This window comes from Bos grunniens, chromosome 27 (assembly GCF_055505025.1).
Source record: "Bos grunniens cultivar Pamir isolate PY7600 chromosome 27, Bosgru_T2T1.0, whole genome shotgun sequence".
NCBI lineage: Eukaryota > Metazoa > Chordata > Mammalia > Artiodactyla > Bovidae > Bos > Bos grunniens.
The window spans coordinates 20,879,084-20,896,142 of NC_141191.1; the positions used below are offsets into that span (position 1 = coordinate 20,879,084).

A 17,059-nucleotide genomic window follows, 5' to 3' on the forward strand; every position below is an offset into this window, starting at 1 on the left:
GCACGGATGTGAGAGTTGGACCATAAAGAAGGCTGAACACTGAAGAACTGATGCTTTCAAACCATGGTGTTGGAGAAGACTCTTGAGAGTCCCTTGGACTGCAAGGAGATCAAACCAGTCAATCCTAAAGGAAATCAACCCTGGATATTCATTGGAAGGACTGTTGCTGAAGCTGAAGCCTCAATACATTGGCCACCTGATGCAAAGAGCCGACTCACTAGAAAAGACCCTGAAGCTGGAAAAGATTGAGGCCAAGAGGAAAAGGGGACGACAGAGGATGAGATGGTTAGATAGCATCAATGACTCAATGGACATGAATTTGAGCAAACTCCGGGAGACAGTGGAGGACAGAGGAGCCTGGGGTTCCACAGTACATGGGGTCACAGAGTGGGATAGGACTTAGAGACTCAAGGAAAACAAGGGGGATAATGATCAGCTGTTTCTTTAGAGAGATCACTCGGCACTACAGTAGATGGTTTGGAAGGGAGAGACGATGGAATCAGAGAAGTAGATTATAAAACTGTTGAAGAGATGGGAGCAGGGACTGAAGCTGTGGAAGCCTCTTAAGATCCACCCTATACGGAGAAAGACCTCTCTGATGCATTAACTTTCCCTGTCACCCGCCTGCCCATCTCCACCCAGAATCCTGCAGCGCTAGTGAAATCTTCCGCCCAAACCTTGGCACTTAATTGTCTTTTATTTTATTCCCTGTTTGTTTCCTCTGCATTACTCGAGTCTCCGTAAGTACGAAGAGTACAATAAATGTTTACGCAATTGAGACGGCTTGTGAAGTCGCCCAAGGCCAAACAATGCGCCCTGTGTTAGTCAACGCCCCCGCTGCACACGCGGGCCCAGCCCTTGGCTGCGGGCGCGCAGTCAGAACCAGTCCATGGAGCGGCTTCGGGAGGGTTGATTTGAGTCAAAGCATCCCTGAGCTAATTACCGCCTCCTCCCAAGACCTAGCAGGCGGACTCTCTCCAGAGCGGCTCCAGTCGCCCAGCTCGGCTGCGAGACCCGCCGAGTCCACCAGAGGGCGCGTCTCCCCGGCTTCCGCATTCGGAAAAGCCCGTTCTCAGGGCGCAGGCAAAAAAAGAAACGCGGGTCTATTTCGGCCCTCTGCGGATGCCGTACCCAGTCTGTAAACAGGAAGTGGAACTCTATTTGGGACTTGACGTTGGGGTGAAAAAAGGCCAGGGGCCGGGGGGAGACGTGCCGTCTCTGCTGGAGCGTACGTTTTCGGGGAGCTTGGGCTTCACTTTTGTGCCTCCGTCGCCCGCTCCTGCTCCGCTTCACGTCTTTTGCCACGACCATGGCCGAGTACTCCTATGTGAAGTCCACCAAACTCGTGCTCAAGGGAACCAAGGCCAAGAGGTAAGGACGCGGGTTTGCGTGGGAGATTCTCGCCCTCTTTCTTGACGCCGCTCGGCCTTCCCCTCCCTGGGGCGAGTGTCCTGGGGCCGCTGGCAGCTGTCATTCAGGCTCCCAGTCCTTGGGCCTGGCCTCTTGCCGTGATCCTCAGATGTCAGCGCCCACCTGGGGGACCAGGAGCCACAAGGTTGGATTTCCCTTCATGAACCCCCAGCTCCAGACCTATGCTTGGTAGGGCTGTGTTAGTCTGATCGTATGGGTTATAAAAGTAACTTCTTTTATTAGGGATAACTGTTTTCATCATTGCCTCCTTGCCACCTTTAAAAAAAATTAATTTTAGTGCACTATGCAGATACGGATCTGGACTCCCCCAATTACTAATCTTGTGGCAGGTTCCTTAGTATCTTTGAGATTCCTCTTGGGGGGATTAGTGATGCTCGAAAAGGGTTGTTTTGAGGGTTAAACGAGGTGACGTGTACAGTAAATAAATAGAGCCAAATGCAAGGAAGAAGTTACCCTGGTGATTTATGAGATTTTTTAGGAAAAGATATCTGGCCACTCATACGTACACCTGTTTTTTAACTAGTAGATTTGCTCAGGGTTGATCATTTACACAAATGCTGAGCATTTCATCCTGGTCTCAGTGATAAGAGTTTTAGGTACTTTTAGATGGGATGGAAAGAAAGTGTCAAGAAGCAAACTGAAGCCACGACTCTCAAGAACTCTGCCTAGGAGTCTGGGATTAAGAATTTATCCTGAATACATACGAAACTGTTACTGTCTGAATTCATAGGGAGGAGAGAGTTAGCTTGTGAAAGCTTATTTTGTGATGAAAATACAAACAAGTGTGTCTTATAGTCATTATAACTGTCAATATAATTAACACACATGTAGCATTTCATATGTGCCAAGAACTGTTCTAAGCAATACCTATTAACTTTTTTAAAAGTCACTCTTGGGCTTTTTATTGTTGAGATATACTACATATACTATAAAATTCGCCCTTTTAAAGTAGAATTCAGTGGTTTTTAGTATATTCACAAGGCTCAGCACTGTTGAATTGCTGAACATTTTCATCCTCTCAGAAGGAAGCCCCACCATCATTTAGTAGTCACTCCACGTTCTGCTCCAGAGAAGGCAATGGCACCCCACTCCAGTACTCTTGCCTGGAAAATCCCATGGACGGAGGAGCCTGGTGGGCTGCAGTCCATGGAGTCGCAAAGAGTTGGACACGACTGAGCAACTTCCCTTTCACTTTTCACTTTCGTGCATTGGAGAAGGAAATGGCAACCCACTCCAGTGTTCTTGCCTGGAGAATCCCAGGGACGGGGGAGCCTGGTGGGCTGCCGTCTGCGGGGTCGCACAGAGTCGGACACAACTGAAGTGACTTAGCAGCAGCAGCAGCAGCCACGTTCTGCTCATCCCCTAATCCCTGGCAACCACTAATCCACCTTTTGTCTGTATCAGTTTGCATCATAAACATTCCATATAAATGGAATCATACAATATGCAGGCTAGGACACAACTGAACAACTGAACGATACAATATGCAGCATTTTGTATCTGGCTTCTTTTACTTAGGATAACATTCTCAAGATTCATCTATGTTGTATCAGTACTCATTCCTTTTATGGCTGAATAATATTCCATTAAGGGCTTCCCAGGTCTGGAAAGAGTAGAAATCTCTTCAAGAAAATTAGAGATACCAAGGGAACATTTCATGCAAAGATGGACTCAATAAAGGACAGAAATGGTATGGACCTAACAGAAGCATAAGATATTAAGAAGAGAAGGCAAGAATACACAGAAGAACTATGCAAAAAAGATCTTCACGACCCAGATAATCATGGTGTGATCACTCACCTAGAGCCAGACATCCTGGAATGTGAAGTCAAGTGGACCTTAGAAAGCATCACTACAAACAAAGCTAGTGGAAGTGATAAAATTGCAGTTGAGCTGTTTCAGATCCTAAAAGATGATGCTGTGAAAGTGCTGCACTCAGTATGTTAGCAAATTTAGAAGACTCAGCAGTGGCCACAGGATTGGAAAAGGTCAGTTTTCATTCCAATCCCAAAGAAAGGCAATGCCAAAGAATGCTCAAACTACCGCACAATTGCACTCATCTCACATGCTAGTAAAGTAATGCTCAAAATTCTCCAAGCCAGGCTTCAGCAATATGTGAACTGTGAACTTCCAGATGTTCAAGCTGGTTTTAGAAAAGGCAGAGGAACCAGAGATCAAATTGCCAACATCCGCTGGATCATCAAAAAAGCAAGAGAGTTCCAGAAAAACATCTATTTCTGCTTTATTGACTATGCCAAAGCCTTTGATTGTGTGGATCACAATAAACTGTGGAACATTCTGAAGGAGATGGGAATACCAGACCACCTGACCTGCCTCCTTAGAAATCTGTATGCAGGTCAGGAAACAACAGTTAGAACTGGACATGGAACAAGAGACTGGTTCCAAATAGGAAAAGGAGTACGTCAAGGCTGTATATTGTCACCCTGCTTATTTAATTTATATGCAGAGTACATCATGAGAAACGCTGGGCTGGATGAAGCACAAGCTGGAATCAAGATTGCCGGGAGAAACATCAATAACCTCAGATATGCAGATGACACCACCCTTATGGCAGAAAGTGAAGATGAACCAAAAAGCCTCGTGATGAAAGTGAAAGAAGAGAGTGAAAAAGTTGGCTTAAAGCTCAACATTCAGAAAACTAAGATCATGGCATCTGGTCCCATCACTTCATGGCAAATAGATGGGCAAACAGTAGAGACAGTGGCTGACTTTATTTTGGGGGGCTCCAAAATCACTGCAGATGGTGATTGCAGCCATGAAATTAAAAGATGCTTACTCCTTGAAAGGAAAGTTATGACCAATCTAGATAGCATATTAAAAAGCAGAGACATTACTTTGTCAACCAAGGTCCGTCCAGTCAAGGCTATGGTTTTTTCGGTGGTCATGTATGGATGTGAGAGTTGGACTATTAAGAAAGCTGAGCACTAAAGAATTGACGCTTTTGAACTGTGGTGTTGGAGGAGACTCTTGAGAGTCCCTTGGACTGCAAGGAGATCCAACCAGTCCATTCTGAAGGAGATCAGTCCTGGGTGTTCATTGGAAGGACTGATGCTAAATCTGAAACTCCAATACTTTGGCCACCTCATGCGAAGAGCTGACTCATTGGAAAAGATCCTGATGCTGGGAGGGATTGGGGGCAGGAGGAGAAGGGGACAGCAGAGGATGAGATGATTGGATGGCATCACCGAGTCAATGGACGTGAGTTTGAGTGAACTCCAGGAGTTGATGATGGACAGGGAGGCCTGGCGTGCTGGGGTTCATGGGGTCGCAAAGAGTTGAACACGACTTAGTGACTGAACTGAACTGAACTGAAGGTCACTCAGTGGTAAAGAATCTGCCTGCCAATGCAGGAGACGCAGATTTGATCCCTGGGTGAGGAAGGTCCCCTGGAGAAGGAAATGGCAGCCCACTCCAGTATTCTTGCCTGGGAAATGCCATGGACAGAGTAGCTTGGTGGGCCACAGTCCATGGGGTTGCACATAGTCAGACACGCCTGAGTGGCTAAACTACCACCAGTGCTCCATTGTATGGACATAACACATTTTGTTTATCCATTCATTAGTTGATGGACATTTGGGTTTCCATTTTGGGGACTCTTATGAATAATGCTGCTATGAATATTCTTATGCAAGTTTCTGTGCAGACCTATGTTTTCATTTCTCTTGGGTGTAAACCTAGGAGGAGAATCATTAGATTCTGTGGTTTCCATAAACCTAATTCCGTGTTTAACTTTTCAAGAACTCCAAACTCTTCTGGTTGCATCATTTTACATTTTCACAAGTAATGTATGAAGATCATGCCTTAACTCCTAATCCTTACAGTAAGAGTTGGATTAAATTGTTATCCTCATTTGTATAGGTGGGGAAATTGACAGATTAAGTAAATTCTCCAAAAAAATCACAGAGCTAAGAAATGACAGAATCATGATTCTAAAAGGCAGTCTGGCTCCTGAGTCTGTTTTCTTTAACTGTAACACAATATGAACAGGATCAGAAGTAACTTCTCTGTGTTAGAAGTAAGAGGGTATATCAAGTTATGTTGTTGTAGATCAGTAATTTATATATTAGTGTATATCTTAGAAGAGTCTTCTAAGATTCCATCTTACATTTAGTATGCAAATCAATATATCTAAACTCATCTATATAAATTATCTCCTGTAGTAAGAAGAAAAAGAGCAAAGAGAAGAAGAGAAAAAGAGAAGAAGATGAAGAAACTCAGCTTGATATTGTTGGTGAGTCAATTTTCTATTACTTCATTCTGAGAAAAGTTAGCACTGGTCGAGATCCCCTTAAAAATATTTTCCTAGTAGGGATAAGTAGTAAAAAGAAAGTGGAAGGAATTTATGGCCAACTCACGTTTGTCTTAAAAGTGCTCAAATATTGGAGTTATAGGTTGCTTTTATGTTCTAGCACAGTCGATGTCTGATGCCTTTTCTTCATCATCAGAACAAAGCACAGGAGAGAGGAAACTTAGGGCTCCGACTTAATAGGTGCCATTGTTAGACTACTTAATAGCCCAGAGATTCTGATATATCATTTTAAAGGCCTGATGCTTATAAATATCATTTAACCAAATGTATTTTACAAATTATTTTCTCTCTTTTTGTCATATTGATATGCAGTTGTCCTAGCACTATTGATGAATAGACTTTCTTTCCCATTAAAGTGCTTTGCTGTCTTTGTCAAAGATCAGTTGACTTTATATGTGTTAGTCTACTTCTGGACTCTGTTCCAGCGGTTTGTCTATTGTCTGTTGTTCTGTTTATATATTTGTCTTGATTACTGTCATTTCATAAAGTCTTGAAATCAGGTGGTGTGTATCTCCCAGCTTTATACTTCTGTACTTCTTTATACTCTTGTAGATCCTTTGTATTTCCATATAAATTTTATAATCAATGTATTGCTTTCTACAGTAAATCCTGTTGGATTGACTGTATTGAATTGACTGTATTGAATTTAGAAACTAAGTCATGTGGGGAGAATCAACATGAAGTGTACTTGGTCAGTATAGCACAGAACATATAAAATACAAATTATTTTCTATCACTAACTACTACCTTTTTAATAAAGAATGAATGATCATAGGATGTTGATAATGATTCTGAGTAAAACATTTTTTTTGTACTGAAACAATTATAAGTCAGAAAAAACTCAAATTATCTTGCAAACCTCTCACTAAATTATCTGAATTGTAGTAAAATATACCTAACATAAAATCCATTGCTTTAGCCGTTTTTAAGTGTACAGTTCAGTGTCATTAAGTGCATACCCACTACTGTGCAGCCATCACCATCCATCCATCTTCAAGATGAATTTTTTTTATCTTACAAAACTGAAACTTTTCACCCATTAAACTATAAATGCCCATACCTCACTCTCCCCTAGTCCCTAGCAACCACCATCCTGTTTTTTATCTCTCTGAATTCAACTACTCTAGAACTGCAAAATTAAAAACAAAAAAAAGTTAATAAGTTATAATGACAACAGCAGCAAGTAAGAACCTCCTGTCAGAAATACAAAATGTAAATTTAAATGACTGATTTTATCTTTTAGGAATCTGGTGGACAGTCACGAACTTTGGTGAGATTTCAGGAACCATAGCAATTGAAATGGATCAAGGAACCTACATACACGCACTCGACAATGGACTCTTTACCCTGGGAGCTCCACATAAAGAAGGTTTGTGTCTGGTAGAGGCAATGGGATGGAAAAGGCCACTTGAAGTTAATATTTTATGGCGTTCATTCACTTAGGCTAAATTCTAATAGCAAATATATGCCAGAGGAGTGAATCCATCGACTCGACTCTTCCACTTTTCTCCTTCCTCACTAGTTACATTATTGGCAACTCCCTCTTTCCAGTGTAAGCACTTGAAAACATTCTGTAAGTTCCAAAAGGGTATCCATGGCAATCAAACTAATGTGAATAATTGAAATAATAAAAGGAAAGAAAAAGAAAACCTAGATGAGTCAAAAGTTTGAATTCCTTTACTCTTTAGACCTTTTGCCACAGCTAACCCGGGGCACTGTTAATCTGAAGTTTTCTCTTTTCTTTTAGCCCATGGGAAGAAGCACTAATGAGACATGAAGTAATTAGAAAATTACTAAGAGCTTTTTGTCCAAATGGTCATCCCTTGAATAAATTAAAGCATTTTAGTTTTTTAAACATTAAGTGCTTATTTGTGCTGACTGCATTTTAAAACACAAAGAGATAGTATCTTGGAAGTAACTAAATAAATAAGCATCATGCTGACCTATCTCATTAGATATGTAAAACTAAACTTTAGTTTTTTTGTTTTTTTTTTAACATATGTTCTCATTGACTGTTAGAGACTTTCTAACAAAACTAAAGTTTAGTTTTACATATAGAAGATAAAGTATTCTCTCTCTCTCTTTTTTTTTTTGGCTTAAAATAACACAAATTTATTATCACACAACTGTAGAGGTCAGAAGTCCAAAGTGAGTCTTGATGATCTAGAATCAAGATGTTAACAGAGCTACATTTGAAGATAAAGTAACTCTTGATACTATGAATTCTATGTCATGTGTTAAGTTATTCAGTCATGTCTGACTCTTTGTGACCCTGTGGACTGTAGCCCGCCAGGCTCCTCTGTCCATGGGATTCTGCAGGCAAGAATACTAGAGTGGGTTGCCTTTTCCTACTCCAAGGGATCTTCCCAACCCAGGGATTGAACCCACATCTGCTTTGTGGCAGGTGGGTTCTTCACTGTCTGAACCACCAGAATACTGTATTATAATTATATAATATTCTTACATTTGTTTTTAAAAGAGAAAGAGCTACCTTTTTTTAAGCTAAAGAGTATTTTTACATGTATATTTATAAGAAATGTCATATTTACTTCAAAATGTTTTCTCTTGTAGTTGATGAGGGCCCTAGTCCTCCAGAGCAGTTTACAGCTGTCAAATTGTCTGATTCCAGGTAAGCTTGAGTTGAACTATAATTAATACACTGTAATACAACACGATACATTATAATAGAATATATCCATTAAAAGTGGTGTTTTTGAAGAATAATGAATTTGGGAAAATGCTGCATAATGTATTATATAGTACTTGTACTTAAAAAGTAGAATATTAACCTGTATGCACAGAACCACATTGTCCAGTATGGTAGCCACTTGCCACACATGGCTTTTGAACATTGGAACTGTGGTTAATCTGAATTTTATACACACGTTTTTATGTTCCACATTTAAATTTCTCTCAGTTTTTAACATTAAACAATTTTATTAATCTGAAGAATTGCCCTGAAATCTGGCTATGGGAAATACCTTGGTATAAATTCAGACGGACTTGTTGTTGGGCGTTCAGATGCAATTGGACCTAGAGAGCAGTGGGAACCCGTCTTTCAAGATGTAAGTACTATTATTTTTTGTTTACAAGCTCCTTCTCAGTGTAAGAGAAAGTCTCTAACAGTCAACGAGAGCATATTTTCAGGAAAAAAAAAAGTAGAGTGCAATAATATAATGCATTAAATTTTTAAAAACTAACATGAATTTATAACCTTCAAAAGATCTCAAAATATAGTGCAACACAGGAAAAAAAAACACAACAATCAACAGAGTGAAAAGACATGCTGTGGACTGGGGAAAAGTACTTACAAGCTAGATATCTGTTAAAGCGTTAATGTCCAAAATATATAAGAAACTCATTCAAGTCTCTGAGATCTGCTCTTACAGAAGTGGATCAGTGATGAAAATAGCCAAATCTGAGCATCAGACCTTTTAGTCTACCTGATACATGATCTCTGTAGTTCTGAGAAGCTAAAGAATTTAAAATAAAGTGTGTGTGTGTGTGTAAAGGTGACAGCAGATAACTGAGGACTTTATTGATGGGTGAGTTGTGTGTATTAAAGGCTGATCAGTTCTGAGCAATGATGAAAAGTTTTTATTACTATGGACCTTTATAAGTGTGAAGGTTTCTACACTTGATCTGAGCTCAGAATTTTAAAAAAAACATTCAGTAGCAAAAACCAAAAAAAAAAATTTTTTTTTAATTGGCAAAGAAACTGAATAGCTATTTCTCATTATATCAACAGAAAAGGCCAGCATATCATAAGGCAATATGATGGCTCAGATACTACCATCATACAGAATTTTAGGGATTTTCATTTCACTTTATTTTGGGGGAAGACACTAAGTTTTAAAATTTTAAAGAAAGACTTAAAAGTCTCTGGTGTAACAAGTAAAACTTTAATGCAGAAAAGGGACTCAGCAGAAAAATCAGCAGCACAGATTTAAATCATCTTGGACTAAATCACAGCCACATCCCAGCTTACCAAGAGTCATGCAGATGACAGGAAACTCAGCCCTCACTCCCTCAAATAAGAAATTAAATCAAACTCATGTTATTAGCACTTTGGTCACTGGTTATGATAGATAATTAAATTCTTCCTACACCCAAAAGTCCCTCACACATTGATTCTTAAAAGTTCTGAGCAATAAATTCAGAGGCATCGACGGCTAGCTTTTCTATTCTTTTTCTGCATTTCTTTTTTTTTTAATGTTATTGAAGTATAATTGATTATACTTCAACTATTATTTTTTTTATATTTTCTAATTATGGAGTAAAATCTTAAAGTATTACTATTTGAGTAAAATACATTATATTTTTTTTTCTTTAAAGCTAATTAAAAAAAAAAAACAAAAAACTGACTAAATCAATTATATCCCAGTAAATCTTAGAGACCAAAGGAAATAATTCTATTCCATATAGTTAGAATTTAGTCCTACTAAACCTACTAATAGAATAAATTAAAAGTATTTAATGTGATTATCTTTGAGTAGTAAGATTATAAATGATTCTGATTTGCTTTTCTGTGTGTTTTTTTCTAGGTTTTCTTCACATTCTTGTTCCTGATTCCTTTTAGATTCGGGAAGGAATCAGTTCAATCTCAAGAGTTAAGAATCTTTTTGCAGATATTCTTATAACTTACTTCTTATTTTGTTTCATTTAGGGGAAAATGGCTTTACTGGCCTCCAATAGCTGTTTTATTAGATGCAATGAAGCAGGTGATATAGAAGCAAAAAGTAAAACGGCAGGAGAAGAAGAAATGATAAAGGTAATCATGAGAATTTTCTATAGACTAATGCACGTCACATATATGGTGTGACTACGTCCGTTTAAAATGTTGCAGTCTGATCCACACTCACTGTGTGTAATGCATTAATTAGTGAGGGCCATGGTGGAAGGCAGAAAGAAATGAAAAAAAGCCTTTTTTAAAGTGGCCTAATTCTTATAAATAAAGCATAAAAATCCACGTTACATTTTCTCTATCAGCATAACTTAAATGCATCTATCAAGTATGTGTATACATTTTGTTTTAAATTCTGTGTCATATATTTGATTCTACTTTTTAAATATTCTCAGTTCTCATAATCTTCAGTTTTACAGTCTTACAGTATTCTTTTTAACCTCAAAAATATCGCTAATCTTTTGAAACAAGAATGTTAATACCAGTAACTCTTCCTTTCATCATTTGAAGTTGATTGATGGAGAAAGAAATACCATTCTAGATAACTCAGGAATTAGAAGTTTTAGTATATCTTCCATAGTTTTCTCAAAAGCCATTTTTGCTGCTAAAAATATCCAAAAAAAATTTAAATCTAAAACCTAGATTTTCTTTTGTTGTAATTTTTAAAAGTGTTAGTCATAATATTTTTCAATTATTCAATACATAAAACTAAAGCAAATAGCTCTAGGCACATGCATGATTGTCTTTAGTGTCCCTATAAGATAGTTACTATTATCTTTTAACTGTCCAGGGGAGGAACAGCCTCTAACCATCCTTAAATCCTCACTGTTTTGATCAGTCACTGCACGAAGTCACACAGCGAAAGTGGAGACAGAATGCATATCCAGGCCCAACTGACCCTAGAAGTTACATTCCACAGCACATTGCTTCTCCGAAAGCAAGTCACTAGAAAAATGCTGGTGGGGCATTCTCTGGTGGTCTGGTGGTTAAGACTCCAGGCTTCTACTGCAGGGGCACGGGTTCTATCCCTGGTCAGGGAACTAAGATCCCACTCACCTATTTATTTCATTTTTAATTATATTTAATTTTTTGTATCATGTTTAAATTGTTTACTTGGATTACATTATAAAAGTATGATTATTGAAGACAAACAGTGCAACTCTATGAGCAGTACTTTGCACAACTACAGAAGGAAAAAAAATTATGCTGTATTTATCAACAGTTGCAGCTGTTTTTATATGAAGTACCTGTCAGGTTTCCCTGGGTCTGTTTGGTTGGGCAGGTACCTGGAACCTCTGAGCAGCGATAATCAGGACTCGGTCCACCCTCCCTTCCACATTGCAGGCTCTGCTTGTCTGCGTCAGCGTCCACCTTCATAGACTGGCCTTACCTACCAGAACACATCCCTTCCTGCCAAGGGCAGTATAGTGTCGCAGTACAGGATTTCCACAGCTCTTTGAGGACTCCTCCAGCCAGAGTGGTTGCACACATATTAATCGCACATGCCTTATTATCGCCTACAACTTTCAAAGCAGTCTTGGAACGTGCTGTAAGCCACAGAGATCACTTTCAAGATGTTGGTCCTTTGGGTTGCAGATGCCAGTTCCTTGGCCCTGAATTCTATCCCCTTCCTGCCCCACTCCATTCTCCAGTCAAGAATACTGGAGTGGGTAGCCATTCCCTTCTCCACGGGATCTTCCCCACCCAGGGATCGAACCCCAGGCTCCTGCATTGCAGGCAGTCTTCTCCATCTAAGCCACCAGGGAAGCCCTTTGCCCTACTCAGTTGATCTTAATTGTTATATCTGTGTCAGTTAATCTATTGCAGGTGATAGTATCTGTCAAAACTTATGAAGGTAAAAGGATTTAAGAGGGATAAATTCCAATTAGGTAGAAACAAGTTGTGTTATGTCAAAAGCTTTGAAGCATTTGGTAAAAGCCTGTGCATAGTAAAACAGCTACTGTCTTAAACTTTCAGTGTTATAAAGTGTACACTAAATAGCAGGATAATTTGATTCTACTGTATTTAGTTTTGGAGTCAAAATTAAACTAGTTAAATTATTGCCTAATTGGCATAGTGATATCTGATCTGTAAAATGCTTTTCAAGTAATTTTCTCTTTAGTTTTTCTCACGTTTAAGGGCTCTAAGGAAACATATAATAGCAATTACTTATGTAAGTTACATATATATATAAACATATCTAGAACTTGTTTTTTTCTGAATCTAACTGCCAAGCTGTTTTCTTCTTTTGTATAAGAAATCATCTAGAATGTTCTTTTGTAATAAGGTGGAGCAGGGGAAGATAAATGTGTAACCTCTGTATTCTCATCTCCAATATATAGATCAGATCCTGTGCCGAAAGAGAAACTAAGAAAAAAGATGATATTCCAGAAGAAGACAAAGGAAATGTCAAACAGTGTGAAATCAATTACGTGTAGGTATTTTTGTTTCTTTTAGAACCATAGGTTTGGCAGTGACATGCTTCTCAAGACACCTAAAATAAAAGACCTGAAAGACAAGAAAAGACAACATAATACAGAATCTAGGACAGGGCACTGAGCTGAATGCCTCTCGTAAGGGTTCAGGTTTCAACATTCCCGTCACCTGGATTGGTCTGTTCTCCCTGCTCAAGGCTTCCCCAGTGGCTCAGTGGTAAAGAATCCGCCTGCCATGCAGGAGATGCAGGTTCAGTCCCTGGGTCGGGAAGATCCGCTGGAGGAGGGCATGACAACCCACTCCAGTATTCTTGCCTAGAGAATCCCATGGACAGAGGAGCCTGGTGGGCTACCATCCATGGGGTCGCAAAGAGTCAGATGCAACTTTGCAACTAAACAACAGTCCTGCTCTGTAGAGTGGCTGTCACTGTCAGTACATAAAGCCTGTCAAACGTTGCCAGGACACAGGAGACTCCAGCCAACACTCCCAAGTGTTAATTAAGTTTGTAGTGCTACCCAGACAACTGCCTTCTTGATGGTGGGGTAGAAAGGTCATTTTTGTTGTTGAAAAGTTGTAAATTATTTGAGAAAAACAGGGGTTTTTTTAGTAAATGAAAAACTTAAATATTAGTAAGCTTGTTAGTAAACATGTATAATCAAAGTTTGAGACATTTTTCAAGAAAGGCATTTTCTTAACAGAAAAAAATTCCAGAGCTTCCAAGACCACAAGCTTAAAATAAGTAAAGAAGACAGTAAAATTCTAAAAAAGGCCCGGAAAGATGGATTCTTGCATGAAACACTTCTGGACAGGTAAGTAAATTTTTATTCATTTCCAACTATTTTCAGTGTCCAATAGAAGTGGTGTATAAACACATGTTCTTTTCTTAATTACTGTAATTTTAAAAAATTGTCTTTATTTCTAAGTTTTGAATGTGGTGGTATTACCTTAAAAGGGACATTGTAAGTCTGGGAAAAGATCACCAAAAAAAATTTTTGGAAATAGCCAGATTCCAAGTGCTTATATATTTTGTTACAAGCAATTCAGGTTTGACCAAAACTACTTCATAAATTCATTTACCATTGACTTTTTTGTAACTGTTAAAACCAGGGCTAGAGAGAAGTAGTTTGACTAATTTTAAAATTCAGTGGGCTCTGTTCAAAGTACTAGAGGTTTCCAAAAATGAGATAAATGTCAGCTTAAAAATTTCTAAGTATAAACTTGATAAAATTGAAGCACTTTGTTAAGTTGAATTCATACATGTGCAGGATATTCAACATAGCACATTATTAATATTTGTTTATTAGTTCCTATTTAAGAAAGTAGTGTCCTGGATTTCCAACATTAGTAAAATGGTTGGAGAGGCTTAGCTGTGAGCTTACAAGTACACATCAAGTAAGCACCAGATCAGAAGAGAATTTGGTAGTCTGCCACTGTTCAAGTCCTATGTTGCAAAGTTAGCTTTAAGATATTTCTTTAGATTACTTGATAATAACAGTGCTTTATCAGGTATTTCCTGTTAACCAGTCAATTAAGTGACTACCTGAAGACAGCAAATGATGATTATTTCCAGCTGAGCGTATTAACGTACCTATTTCTAGGCAATCAAGAATAGTCAATTAAAGTAATCAGGATATGGAATTGAAAGAAACAGAATAAGGTCTGTGTCCTGTAACCTTTATCAGTTATGAAAATACAACATTCCCACTGTATTAAATAGAAGTTTAGGCCATGCTTAAATTCAGAGGCAATTAAATTGCTGTTATGGATTTTAAAAGCCCTTAGGCAACATGAGTTAAAGATTAGGAAAAGTGTTTTTTGTAAGAATAAAATCCCATGTATTATGAAACATAAAATTGAGAAGTAAACATTTTAATTAAAATATTTTACCATAAGCAGCATGGTAAGATAATAGCTGAAACTGAGGGCACAATTGCCGAACACAAGTTTATGATTTTAGTAGCAGGTGACCACTATATGACATGTTTTCACATAGATTAATTTTTTTATTATTTGTTTTTTGTTTAAACAGGAGAGCCAAATTGAAAGCTGATAGATACTGCAAATGACCAGGATTTTTGTTTCTGTCTTCTCCTTTTGTGGGGTTTTTTTTTTTTTGGATAATAAAACCAATGTTTTTACAGAATTATTGGGCTGTTTTGTAATTCTTGCTGAACCAGTAGCTAGATTTAACGAAGATTAATCAAGTTTAATTGAGCTTCCCCATGGAGGTACTTGGAAAGTGGCACAGAATTTTTTTTCTTTTCTGGATTTCCTGTCAAAAGGATGAGGTTCTACTATATGAAACTAATATTTCTTGTGCAGTTTGTGGAAGCTGTCTTACTGCTTTACAGTCTTACTTTCCATTTCTTAATACAATAGGTGTCTGAGAAGTGCCTTTAAAAGGAAGTTAGAAACTCCCAGTCCATCAGCAAGGCTTTGATTCTACCTCTGAAACTGCCCAGATCATACACAAGCCAAGCAAATAACAGGATGAGGGGGCTGGACAGAGAGAAAGAAATTGCATTAAGCAGTGGGGTGAAAACAGGAAACATCACAAAAGAGCAAGTAGGTTCAGAACAGAGGCTAAGAGTAAAATTGAGGAAATTCCATACTTAGGATCGTCTAGCCATAACAAATATGTATGTAATGCTTTCATCCTCACTTGTGGGATGGAAAGGGAGCTATGAAAGAGGTTCAGACACTAAGCATTGCTGAGGTCTGCTTTGCCCAGGCAGTTTTATGCCCAGTCTATCTCCTGGGCTGAAACGCTGGGCTGGATGAAGCACAAGCTGGAATCAAGATTGCCAGAAGAAATATCAATAACCTCAGATATGCAGATGACACCACCCTTATGGCAGAAAGCAAAGAAGAACTAAAGAGCCTCTTGATGAAAATGAAAGAGGAGAGTGAAAAAGGTGGCTTAAAGCTCAACATTCAGAAAACTAACATCATGGTATCTGGTCCCATCACTTCATGGCAAATAGATGGGGAAACAGTGGAAACAGTGACAGACTTTTTTTGGGCTCCAAAATCACTGCAGATGGTGACTGCAGCCGTGAATTACTCCTTGGAAGAAAAGCTATGACCAACCTAGACAGCATATTAAAAAGCAGAGACATTACTTTGCCAACAAAGGTCAAAGCTATGGTTTTTCCAGTAGTCATTTATGGATGTGAGAGTTGGACTACAATGAAAGCTGTGCATTGAAGAATTGATGCTTTTGAACTGTGGAGTTGGAGAAGACTCTTTGAGAGTCCCTTGGACTGCAAGGAGATCCAACCAGTCCATCCTAAAGGAAATCAGTCCTGAATATTCATTGGAAGGACTGATGTTGAAGCTGAAACTCCAATAATTTGGCCACCTGAGGCAAAGAACCAACTCATTTGAAAAGACCCTGATGCTGGGAAAGATTGAAGGTGGGAGAAGGGGACAACAGAGGATGAGATGGTTGGATGGCATCACTGACTCAATGGACATGAGTTTGGGTAAACTCCGGGAGTTGGTGATGGACAGGGAGGCCAGGCGTGCTGCAGTCGATGGGGTCGCAAAGATTGGACACGACTGAGCGACTGAACTGAACTGAACTGTCTCCTTCTGAGTTCCTGAACACAGTGCTCAGGATGTCATCTAACCCTGTGAGTGTTCCTGAATCCAGGTTGTGTACCAAGTACCTGGACTTCACTGGAAATTCTGCTTCAGTAGAGCTAAGGCTGGCTGATGGATTTTTATGTTTTTACAATTCCATGTTGATTCCAGTGCACAGCCATGACCAAGACCTGGTGTGACACCCTGTCTAGTTCTCAGCCTCTATATTCCATCTGTCACCAACTCTAGACTCCCATGGCCCCTCTACAAAAATGTTGCTAAGCCACCAACATAACAAGCCTTGTAGAGGAACTTCTGTTGTAGCTCTCACCCTAACGTGGCATCCTAGTTCCAACAGCTTGACATTCTCCAGTGTTGCTTTCTCCTCCTTTTTATCCCCCAAAGCAGTGGTTCTCAAGCAGGGCCAATTTTGCCCACAGGGGACATTTTGGAATGTCTGGAGACATTTTTGGTTGTCACAACTGGGAGAGGAGGGGGTAATATGAGATCTAGAGGATTAGAAACTAGGGATACTGCTAAACATTCTCCAATGCACAGGACAGCACCCCCCACCCCGAATAATTTGACAAAGA

General features: G+C 39.1%; 1 protein-coding gene, 1 long non-coding RNA gene and 2 other non-coding genes across 4 annotated transcripts in view; 3 read left to right on the plus strand and 1 right to left on the minus strand.

Annotated features, from left to right (window-relative positions):
* The window catches only part of LOC147343616 (uncharacterized), a 52,576-nt gene that overhangs the window by 18,061 nt on the left and 17,456 nt on the right, over nt 1-17,059 (minus strand). The gene's annotated exons all lie outside the window — the stretch shown is intronic.
* Nucleotides 1,171-15,024, plus strand: FRG1 (FSHD region gene 1). The gene is made up of 9 exons (XM_086380661.1): nt 1,171-1,371; nt 5,613-5,683; nt 7,005-7,130; nt 8,333-8,390; nt 8,712-8,826; nt 10,428-10,532; nt 12,788-12,879; nt 13,580-13,690; nt 14,911-15,024. Exons 1-9 carry the CDS (start codon nt 1,310-1,312, stop codon nt 14,945-14,947), a joined length of 777 nt encoding a protein of 258 aa, XP_086236787.1. The 5' UTR covers nt 1,171-1,309; the 3' UTR covers nt 14,948-15,024.
* On the plus strand, nt 9,156-9,232 carry LOC147343618 (small nucleolar RNA U2-19). Its single transcript, XR_015156528.1, has one exon. It is a non-coding gene; the product is annotated as a small nucleolar RNA U2-19 (small nucleolar RNA).
* LOC147343619 (small nucleolar RNA U2-30) lies at nt 9,340-9,412 on the plus strand. Its single transcript, XR_015156530.1, has one exon. It is a non-coding gene; the product is annotated as a small nucleolar RNA U2-30 (small nucleolar RNA).